Here is a 12500-nt window from a genome sequence, read left to right as displayed (position 1 = left end):
AAAATAATTTTTATAAAAAGATGTTTTTTTAATTTTTTTATTATTCATGGACATCATACGTAGCCATTTTTATTTTCAAGGGATGCTACATAACCTACAAAAAAAGAAAATAAAAAAGATTGAAAATGAACAAGTTATGACTTTTTCAAACTTTTCAGTTTTTCATTGGTCACCTTTTATATATTACATATATATTTTATAAAAAAAAATATATAGAAAAAGATTTAAATCTATTATACATATATATATATATATATATACACATATACACACTGTACAATGTGATTTACGAAATTAGGAGTTAACATAAAAAATTATTATTATAATAAATTATTATTATTATTAGAATCAAACTTTTTCATTATTACTTGAGATTTTAATATTTAATTTTTTTTTATTTTTTCTTCTTTTTTTTTTTCATTATGGTCTCGACTTAATTTTATCTTGGGTAGATAATCGTTTAATTGGATAGATAATCGATGAATTATGTCCCTTATTTTTTTCTCTTTCTCTCTCTCTCTCTCTCTCTCTCTCTTTCTCTACTTTTAAATGTAACAGAGATTTTAATCTTATAAAATTAATTTGTAAACGTATTTCTTTTTATTTTATTATTAAGAGATAATGATTTAATTTAAAAGATACGATGTTGATGTTTGCCTTTTGATTTTTTTTGGTTGTTTTTTTTCTTTTTTTTTTCTAATTAAATGGAGAAGATAATTCACAAATAAATGCATATGTATATATATTTTAATAATGGCTTAATAAATTAATTCGTTATCGATTATGTTATGTATCTGTTTTTATTGTTGTTTTTTCGTTCTTATTTCTTTTTCTTTCTTTTTTTTTTTCGAGTCAAATAGAAAAGATAATATTAAATATCATTAGTTAGATAATAATATTTAAAATATTGAAAAAGAAATTATTCGTTATTCTTGTTCTTATCATTTGAAGAGAATTCGTTAATACCAAAGATAAATTGAGATAAATTGAGATAAATTTTCTATGATAGAATTATTTTAATATCAATTTCTTAATTAATTCGAAATGAAAATTATTGTTTCTATTTATTATAATTTTATAACAGCAAACGAACTTTGAATTTCACGTGCTCTTCTAATTTCATTCATTAAAGACAAATTTTGAAGAAAAATTTATATATCAAAAATTATTTATAGCATTCATTGAAATTTATTTTATATAATTTTTTGTTTTTTATTATTATTATTTTTATTATTATTATTTTTTATTATTATTATTATTATTATTATTATTATTATTATTATTATTATTATTATTATTATCATTTCTTTTTTCTCATACACACGTATGTTCATGATTAATTTTTGTCTTCTTAATTTATTAATTTATTCTTTCTATTTATTTATTTATTTATTTATTTATTTATTTATTTATTTATTTATTTATATTATTTTGTAATTGACACTTTCGTATGGTAACTCGTAAATATCGATATTATCTTGATCGATCGATTTATTCCTTTAATTTATTTTCTTTTTTCTGTCATCGATCTTTCTAAATCGTAATAGAAGGGCAGTACCGCTGTCATCAGGTGAAATTTGATATCGATCGAGAGTATATTGATGCCGGTCGTTACATCAATGCATTGTTACGTTTAATTACAAATTTTGATGATCGAATATCCGTACCTGAAGGGTAGACGTGCATGCAATTAACTGTGCGTACGTCATCATCTGTGATGTTACTCCTAAAATCTATACGTATATATATATATATATAAATACATAAAATACACGAGTACATACATATATATACATTGTTGTCAATTGAAAATCATTCAAGATGCAAATAGATTAGATTACGAAGAGATTATTGCAAAAAAAATGTGTGTATATATGTATGTATATATGTATATGTGTATGTTTTATATATGTATGTGTGCACGTACATACGTATATGTGTATAATTGTACATATGTATAAATATGTATGTACATATGTATATGTATATGTGTATGTATATTAGAGAGAGAGAGAGAGAGAGAGAGAGAAATCTAAATTAAGGAATATACGAAAATGATGATAAAAAAAAAAGAGAAAAGAAAAAAAAAGATAGAAAGAAAGAAAGAAAAGAAACAAAGTAATTGGATAAAAATTTCATTAGAATTTTAATATCACTTATTGGAGAATAAATACGTAGATAATACAGATTAAAACGATATGTATGTACTTTTGTATGTAGGTTATAATACGTATTTACGTATTCACTAACGTATACAAACTCTCGAGACTTTAATGATAATAAACATTACTCAAGGGTATAGGATTCTAAACATCTACTGCTTAGTACAGTCCGAGTTACCGTCGAGTATAGACGTAACTTTTCAACGCCATTATTTTACATACTTATATAGAATTGGTATATATCATATATATAATATATATATTTATATATATAGTACGTATGTGTATATATGTATATATAATTATTTTTTATTATAATATTTATTGATAATAGAATTATTTATTATACTGATTAAAATTGATATATTATAGTGTATTATTAATAATAGTATATATAACATACTATGATAATATATCACAGTATACTATAAAATAATATATATATATATATATATATATATATATATAAATTATTATAATAAATAATATTAATATATCAATATTAAAATAAATTAATTACAATCCATATTATAATATTACATTATTATAAATATATATTTTATTATATATATTAGTCACGAAAATTATCATACGTAGCAGATTGATATTATATTTTTACGATAGAAATTTTTGTAACGATACATATAGTGTGTTAAGAAAAAAAAAAAAAAAAGAAAAAAAAAATAAAATAAAATAAAATAAAATAAAATAAAATAAAATAAAATAAAAATCTTTCATATACATACCACATATACATATACATGGAACGTGTATTACGTGTTGTATAACGATAACGTTATTGTTACCTTTTCTTTTTTTTTTTTTTTTTTTTCTTTATCCTTCATGTTCTCATTTTTCCTCTCTACTTTATTTTCAGGTCCTACCATGTTTCTCAAGGACATCGAGGAACAGTACCCCGAGATTAACGGAGGGTTGTAGAAGTGAGAAACTCTGCAATGGAAATAATACCGTACAAGAAAGTCTATTACCAAGTCAGGCGATTAAAGTCCAGGTGTCACAGGGTTGCGAGATGATAACCTTGAATCCAACTACGACAAATACTTTAAAGGATCAGGATCGTCGTTCGAGCACGTCCAAGGATTTCGAAGATGCAATTCTCTAAAAGGAATCATAATCTTCGTTTAGACAGCTGTACTTTTTTCAATTTTGGTTCGTATATGCATTCAACATAAGCCTTATATGCATGTACATACGTACATAGAAAATTTTATTTCGTATATGCATTCAACATGTATATATATATATATATATATATATATATATATATATATATATATATATACACTCATACAGACAAATAAACGTATAAATGTATAAACATATAAACTTACACAAACATATACATGTACACGTAGAGCGAATATATAAAAAACTTTTCTCTATTTCTCTTTCTCTTATTTTTTTTCGTTCTCTCTCTCTCTCTCTCTCTCTCTCTCTCTCTCTCTCTCTCTCTCTCTCTCTGTCTTTTTCTCCCCTTTTATTTTCTTTCTTTGTATCAAAAATTTGAAATAATCGTCGTTGGCTCTTTTGATAATTCTTTGAAAGAAAATCAAAGAACGTATCACAAAAATAATTTTCCCTTTTCTCACAAACGATAAGAAATGCATTTTACACGAAAATCTTATGTTAGTAATAATACGCGGCGAATCTTTTTTATATTCAAGACTTTTCTCTTTCTTCTTTTCTTTATTGTTATACGTTTACAACAACGCCGACAACGTAAAAAGCTTTGAAATTTCTTAGCAATAAATGTCTTCCTCACTTCTTCACTTCGTTTTATTTCTTTATTTGTTTTGTTTTTGTTCTGATTTCTTTTCTTTTTTTTTTTTTCTTTTTCTTTTTCTTTTTCTTTTATTTTAATTTTCTTTTATTTTCTATTTTTCTTCTCTTCTTTCTTTTCTTATCTTTCCTATCCTTTGTCTTTATCGTTATCCTTTGTCATTAAGGTTATCTCTCTGGTTCCTAAAACAAAATATTTTTTATTTATTTCGTTTCACGCGTTTTTAATAAAGCGTACTTTCATTTAATTTTTATTTCATTATTACATGTCGCATTTTAATATCGTATAAGAAGAATGAAACGATCGTTCGAACAGTTTTATTTCGATTAAAGAGAATTAGAAATTTGACGATAATTATTTCTATCTTTTATTTGTTTATTTATTTTTTTTTTTTCTTTTACGAATCTTTTTTATTTATTTTTTTTTATTTCTTTCGAATCGTCCATTTTCCACGATCAATATATTTCGCTTTATTCGCGAATTTTTCGTTAATCGTAAGAAAGATGTTTTATTTTTTTTTCTTTCTCTTTTTTTTTTCTTTTTTTTTTTTTTTTTTTTTTTTTTTATTGGTCCATCCGTTTTACTTCACCTCTGACGTATTTCCATTTGTTTAGACTTTGTTTTAATAATACGTTTCTTTTTTTTTTTTTTTTTTTTTCTTCTCTCTTTATCAACGGCCTGTTCCTTTGCTCTTTTTTGTAATAGCTTTTTTATTCGCGATTGAAATACGAAACATGATTGAAATATTCGTGATCGAGATTTTTTGGATTGATCGCTGAAAAGAAATAATAGTTTCTATTTCTTATTTTTTTTTTTATTTTTTCTTTTTTTTTTCCATATACTATTTTTTATTTATTTCATTTTATTTCATTTTATCGATTCATTCCTTTTCCAACGTCAAATGAATGATAGATTTTATGTTCGACGGGGGGAGACTTTGTCGTTACTTTTTCTTCATTTCTTTTTTGGTTTTTTTTTTTTCGTTTGTTTTTGTATTTTGTTTTTCTCTTTCTTCGCTTTTCTCTTTCGAATTATCGCATTAAATTATTTTTGTAGTAAGTTTTAATCTATGGTATCACTTTTTCTCTCTGTGTTACCTCGTAATTCCTGAATTTATTGAGGGACATTAAAACGTTTTAGTTGCCATTGCAAATCCCGACGATCCGTAGTCAATCTTTTTATTTTTTTTATTTTTTTTATTTTTTTTTTGCGGGCTTTACGTTTTTCTTTTTTTAAACCGTTCGTAAAAGTCGTTCTGTTTTTATTTATTTATTTATTTATTTTTCTCTCTTTTAAACTAAAACCGCTTAGTCCGTTATCGTATTATACCTACGTAAAATTCTCTCGAAGAGATAAAAAAATTAAAAAAAAATATTGAAAAAAGAAAAAAAAAAAGAAAAAAATGGAATAAAAAATATCCATCAGATAATATAGATCCCAATTGAAAATCTTTTTTCATGTGTTTTTAAGTTAGATAAAAAAAGAAATAAAAGGATGAGAGTTTGTTTATATCAATTTTGAAACAAACGCTTGTAAAAGAAAAAAAAATATATATATATATATATATATTAATTTGTAATAATTTTAATTAGAAATGTTGACAGCAAAAATTACGATTGGAACATTAGAATTATTTTTTTTTCTAAGATAAATTAATAACTCATTCAGTTATTTAGATGAACGAATCATTAATCATACGTAAGTCATACGTAATGTTCTAACGATACGATCGCTTACAATTAAAATTTTAATATTCTTTTGTTTTTAAGTAAATTAATTACACGACGTTAAAAGTATTCCAAAAACGAATCATTAAAAATCCGTACGTACTGTGTTCTACTTTATCGATAAAGTTTCTCCACGAATAACAATGGATACTATATAAATATTCATTCATTTATTTATTTATTTTTTTTAAATAAATTAATTATCTACTTGTCTAATCATTTAGATAACGAAACATTGAACGTTACGTACGTTTGACTTTTTCGACGGAAATTTCATCGAAAATAACTATTTCGAACTTTAGAATTTCTTTGTTCTTTTTTCTATTTTTTTTCTTTTCTTTTTCTTTTTTTTTGTTTTTTTTTTTTTTTTTTGAACAAATCAGCACGACGCCTTTAACTATTTATATAAATCGAATAAAATGAATCATTAAAAATAGTACGATATAATTTAATCTATGTACATTCTATTTCGACATAATATCTCGACGTTCGAAATTTAATTACAATTGATTCGAAAGTTATATAACTTTCTGTATTTGTTGTATTTGTTGTATCGAATTTAATTCAATAGCATCGAATAAAATACGAAATCTTCTAAAGGAGATTCGCATCAAAGGATATTACTTTTGAAGTTTGTTTTCAGGACTTAGACAATGACAAAGATAAGATGGATCTGTACTTAGAGGAGTAGTTACACCAACTAAATTACATTAGTTATAAAAGGTATGGGAGTAGGAAAAAGAAAGAAAGAGATAGTGAGAAGTTCGATTAAATCATTTCAGTGAGCACGATTTCACGCTTCAATATACGTTGTCAGTTAATACGAGAACGGATATTCGTTTGTATATTCAAAATTAATCCTGCGAATAATCCGAATCAAATATGGCGGAATATTTGATATTATCTCCAAAAAAAAAAAATATCTGTTTCAGTCGATAATACAGATAATAGGATCCATAATACAGATCGTATGACTTATTAATAATTTTTTTTCTCTATTGTTACATGTATATATACTATTATACATACATACATCAATACATACATATATATATATATATATATATATATATAATTTTTTATTTTTTTTTTTTTAATGTATATTTTTATGATGATGCAAAAGTATTGAACAATGATCGAGTAATAATAATAATTGATGAAATTGTTTTTTTTTTTTTTTCTTATTGAACTACTTATAATATTTAACGTCGAGGATGATAATCCTGTAATCCATAGATCACAATTACTTCGTAATATTAATTATATTTTAATTTTTTGTTTTATTTTTTTTCTATATTTTATTTAACATATATATATATATATATATATATATTACAACAATGGATATACGTAAAGGATAAATGAATACGATAATATACGATCGTATTTTCGTTTGTACGAAATTCTTTATTAAATAATATTCTTTATTATTTAGAATTACGATGAAAATTTCGAATGATTTCAAATGATTCATATAGCCAACTTAACATTTAACTCATTCATTTTATTATATTTTCAAATGATAATAAATGATTAATTTGATATTAGAAAAAAAAAAAAAAAGAAAAAGAAAATTTTATATCCCTTTGACCAACACAACGATTTCACTTTTAATCATAATACTTTTCAATTAAAAATCTAATTATTGTTATTAAGATAGGACAATAATTTATATGAATATACTATTACATATTATACTTTGTTACAATTTATTTTATATATTATATATATATATATATATATATATATATATATATATAAAAAGTATGTCGACATATCGTGCATTTCGATAATGAATTTTCCAAAGAGAAAAATCCAGTGAAAGAGAAAAGCAAAAAGAAAGAGAAAGAAAGAATGATTAAGAGAGAGAGAGAGAGAGAGAGAGAGAGACAATGAGAAAGTGAGAGTGAGAGTGAGAGTGAGAGAGAGAGAGAGAGAGAGTGAGAAAGGGAGGTGTTGGTATAAGAGAGAGGGAAAGGGAGATAAACGTAATGGAATTGTTAGCGAGATTTCTCGATGGGTACCTGGAATTATCGATAAAACGATAGATAGCTCGAACGTGGCCACATTTCACGCTATATCCCTCCCCGAGAGTATCTTCTAGTATTTTATAACAGAATCGATCGATCGAAGGATTACCGTTGGGAACTATATCTAAATCCCTTTCGACAATTTCCTCTTTAACCTTTCTTCTTCTTCTTTTCTTTTTTCACGAATTAACTTGATTTTCTCAATGGTTTTCCCATTATTGTCCTAATAAAGCCGATACTAATATTTAGCGAGGTTAGAAATTTGTAAAAGATTTTCTACGATCTGTCTCATAATTCTTCTTTTAGTTTTCTTTTTATTTTTATTTTTTTCTTCACTTTTTTCTTTTTTCTTTTCTTGTTTTTTTTTTCTACATGAACGTAACAAACTAGAAATGCGATTTATTCAATTTATACGTATTACGTTATAATTAGAAAACTTTGAGTCGCCATTTTGATGAATATTGTCAAGTGACGATTTTAAATTCAATTAATATTATAATTTGACGTTAATGTCTGCAATAATAAATTTTATATATATATATATAAATTACTATTGTATAAAATTTACTATGTAGATAGTAATAAGTATATATATAATAAATTACTATATATATATATATATGTGTGTGTGTGTGTGTGTATATGTATATATATAAATGTATATATAGGTGTAGGTATGATAGATGATAATAATAAAATATTGAAAATAAATTGGACGACTGGATCAAGTACATCCATTGGTAATAAATAAAAACTTTGACAATTTTGGAGCGAAATGGAAATTTTGTTGAAGAAAAGATTTCCTAAAAGATATTTATACTAATTCATATCGCAATATCCTTACCTTTATATCTTCGTTTATCATCTTCCTTGATTCCAATTGTCTCGATAGTAATTCTTCCTTATCGTTCAATTGGTTTGTCTTCATCTACCTGGAAATGATATCAACTTCTTTTATTCCCCTTATTCTTCCTCCTTTTTTTTGGTTTTTTTTATTATTATTTTTTTCTCTCTTTTTTTTTTTTTTTTTTTTTTTTTTTATATATATATATAATAAAAACGAAACATTCATGTATATAGGAGTAAATATGTATAGGCAATATATATATATATATATGTATATATATATATGTATATATAATTATGATTAGTTATTTATAAGAGTATTATAGTAATAAATAAAAACTACATTATACAGGGTGGGCCAATAATGTTGATCATCTTGAACATCTTCGTTATTTTTTTTTTTTTAAATAAAAATCAATCTCAATCTGGTTTTTCTTTTCGATTCTTTTTTATTTTTTTTATTTTTTTTTGGAAAATAATCGACAAATATATTTTCTAAGAATTTGTTAAGAATAAATTGTTTATTACAAATTGTTAATTAATTATTAACAATTTCACGCGAAAATAATAAAAATTTTGCCTTGCATAAAAATCCGTGAGATTTTTAATTTCAAAGATATCTTCATATTACAAATGTAAGATGTGGTTATTAATGTTTTTATTTCTTCGATTAAAAAAAAAAAGAAAAAAAAAGAAAAAAGAATTGTTTATTATTTATTTATTAATTTATATAATTTTATAAATTTATTCGGCAATTATCCAAATAGTTTTCTCTTTTTCACGATAAAACAACGTGAATATACTTCGTAAGAATTTGTTTATTAGAAATTGTTTACAATAAATTGTTAATTAATTATTAACAATACGTTGGAAAAACCAAAAAAAAAAAAAGAAGTAGAAAGAATTGTCCCCTTTTGTAATCGTGTTTTTATCAAATCTATGAAACTTTTAATTCCGATGGTATTCTTATATAAATGGAAATTATTTACGCTGTCTGATTGATCTATATAATATCATTCAATTAACACAATAACATACTGACCTATATAAATTCCAAGAATATACAGGTACCCAGCTGTTCGAGATACTATTACTATACTATTACTACGAACAGCTGTGTCACGCGAATTATGAATGAAAATCATTCGAAAATTGATAAACCGAACGAAAAGTCATAGATACATGAAACGATCATCATTTTCAAGTATAATTTATTTCTTCATTTATTTATTTAAACATTGCAATAATATTGTTACAATAATAATCGATTTTTTTAATAACGTCGAATAGAATTTTGTTTTTTTTTTCATTTCTTTTATATTTTTTTTCTTTTTTTTTTTTTTTTTTTTTTTTTTCTTTTTTTTTTTTGTTGAGAAATGGCATGAGTTGCAATGAAAAAATTCTGATTTTTTATTATAACCGTTTTATCATATATCATTTATATTTGAAATTAGAAATGGAAAATCGAATAAACGCAAATCGAAAAGACTTTTTTTTATGGTAATTTATTTATCATTAAGATTTCTTTAGATTTCAATTACACTTGATACACTTTAATCGCATCATTTTTCTATGAATTTTTTTAGCATTGAATAAAATAATCTTCGAAATTAATCATTTTTGACCGACGATATATTTTTTTCTTTTTTTTATTCTTTTCCTTCTTTTTTTTTTTTTTTTTTTTTTTTTTTTTCTTAAGAGAGAACGTTAAAAATTTCTCCACATAGACAGAACAGAGGCATTCAAAACATTCAAGATAATCTTAATTTATTTTCCCACCCTGTACGTATATAATTGCAATAATAAATTTCACGTTATATAATCATCATTTTTTCAAATCAGAAAACAAAAAAAATTCACTTATTCGCAAATAGAAAAAAAAAGAGAGAGAGAGAGAGAGGGGGGGGGTGGGGGGGGAGTGAGGAATAAAAGAAATGTATAAAAAATAAAATACATATAATATCATACATATGTAAGAAAGAAAAATATAATAAAATACATATGTAAGAAAGAAGGAGATTGAATTGATTCCTTTTTATTTATGTATATATATAAATATATATACGTATACATGTATATGTATATATGTACATATGTATGTAAATATTTCCTATCAATTTGACAAAATGCGACAAAGACGTTTTACACGTCGAATGAAAAAAGGTATGACGATAAAAAAGGAAAAAAAAGGAAAGAACAAGAGAAACGAATCACTGATGGAGTTGAATGACGGTGGGAGGAGAGTGGGGGAAGGCGATAGTGTGGGTGTTGTGATGGGTATTATGATGAGGATTGTGATTGGGGATGACGGGATGAGGGGATGTTCAACAGAATTTTGAAATATGCGAAATGAGATCCCACGAGAGATCTTATAAAAGTTTTGGAACGAAACAAAAAATAGAAAATGGAAGTAAACGAAAAAAGATATGAGAAAGATATATATATATATATATATATATATATATATTTTTTTTTTAATTGTATATGATTTAATTGTGTGAGATATTGTTTGTAGTATAAAGAAAAAAAGAGCCTATATATGTGTACATATTCATATATACATATATATATATATATACTGATAATACATATATAAGTATACATATATACCTATTACATAAAAGCACGTATTGTATGTAAAAAAAAAAAAATTAGTGCACAAATGAAAATAATTACTGGAGTAGTTTTCCTATCTCTCTCTCTCTCTCTCTCTCTCTCTCTCTCTCTCTCTCTCTCTCCTTCTATATATAAATATATATATATATGTGTGTGTATAATTGAATTTAAATTTATACATATAAACATATTTAAATAAAAATAAAAAAGAAAAAAACAGAATTATAGCAGACATAACATTTTTTTCATATATATAATCATTTGCATTTATATATATATATATATATACATATATATATTTATATAATTATATGTATAAACATTTTTATATATATATATGTAAATGTTTATATAATTTAATTATTTCACTGTAAATCTTAATCTACATGACAGCGAACGTAATAAAACGTATATCGTAGAAACAACAATGGCCACAACAATGGCCACAACAATGGCCACAACAATGATACCATCAATGGAAAACAAGAGGCGATCGATCCTTCGAAGCTTTACAACGAATCACGCTTAAAGGAGAACAATGACGTGAACAGATGCTGCCATTAGATCTCGAATTAACGCGAATTTCACGGATATGTTCGTTAAGTTTATAGCGCATGACATTACGCATTTGAAATTGGCAAATAAATTTCTGAATTATAAATTTATAATTTGACATTTATCGTAATTTAATAATTCGTATTTTCATTCACGTTTATTTATTTTTCTTTTTTTTTTTTTATTTCTTTCTTTCGTTCTCTCTCTCTCTCTTTCTTTTTTTTTTTTCACGACCATCCTAATCCTTATCTCGAATATCATTGCGAATTTTTTGCAAAATTACGTTCGTTGTTTATGTCGCATTTTACGTCATCACTTTTCAAAATGGCGAACAATTGTTCTGAATTATAAATATTCCGACGTACGTATACAGTCGATCGTTACGATTAATTGCTAATTTGATTCGTTTATTTTCATTATTTTTTCTTTTTTTTTATTTTTTTTTTTTTTTTTATTTTTTCTTCATAATGATCCAATTTCCATCTCATATTATTATGAATTTAATTTATTCCATTGATAACGCGCTTTACAAAGATGGCGACCACGTGTCTCGTTGTCGTCAGATAACATTTTATTTCTTAACAATTTTAGACATTTCTATTGTCTAATTAGACGACGGGGCGTATATTAGAAGAGAAAAGACAACCAAAAAAAAAAGAAATAGAAGAAATTTATTGTTATTAAGATAAAGAAAAAAAAAAAAGAAGGAAAAGATTTTCTTAATTGGATAATAATTTTGAAGAAAAATTATTTTGTTTCATAC

At 23.9% G+C, this 12500-nt stretch overlaps 2 protein-coding genes across 3 annotated transcripts in view; one reads left to right on the top strand and one right to left on the bottom strand.

The window, feature by feature from the left end:
- LOC118450385 (prolactin-releasing peptide receptor) overlaps window positions 1-12500 on the top strand; it is a 74102-nt gene that overhangs the window by 1922 nt on the left and 59680 nt on the right. The window contains exons 2-3 of one of the 2 annotated variants that reach the window (XM_085662076.1): window positions 3040-3332; window positions 11602-11801. In XM_085662076.1, the coding sequence (XP_085518202.1) occupies window positions 3040-3285 (246 nt within the window). In that variant the 3' untranslated portion in view covers window positions 3286-3332; window positions 11602-11801. Of the gene's footprint in view, window positions 1-3039; window positions 3333-11601; window positions 11802-12500 lie in introns of those variants that run through there. The other variant, XM_085662075.1, reaches the window with a different exon arrangement.
- The window catches only part of LOC118450387 (uncharacterized), a 41785-nt gene that overhangs the window by 25204 nt on the left and 4081 nt on the right, over window positions 1-12500 (bottom strand). The window contains exon 2 of the mRNA XM_085662326.1: window positions 8565-8617. Coding sequence (XP_085518452.1) covers window positions 8565-8617 — 53 coding nt within the window. The remainder of the gene's footprint in view (window positions 1-8564; window positions 8618-12500) is intronic.

This window comes from Vespa mandarinia, chromosome 17 (assembly GCF_050613455.1).
Source record: "Vespa mandarinia isolate Hongniang chromosome 17, ASM5061345v1, whole genome shotgun sequence".
NCBI lineage: Eukaryota > Metazoa > Arthropoda > Insecta > Hymenoptera > Vespidae > Vespa > Vespa mandarinia.
Note: the sequence above shows the minus strand (reverse complement) of the source record. Positions and strands in the feature narration are given on the sequence as shown.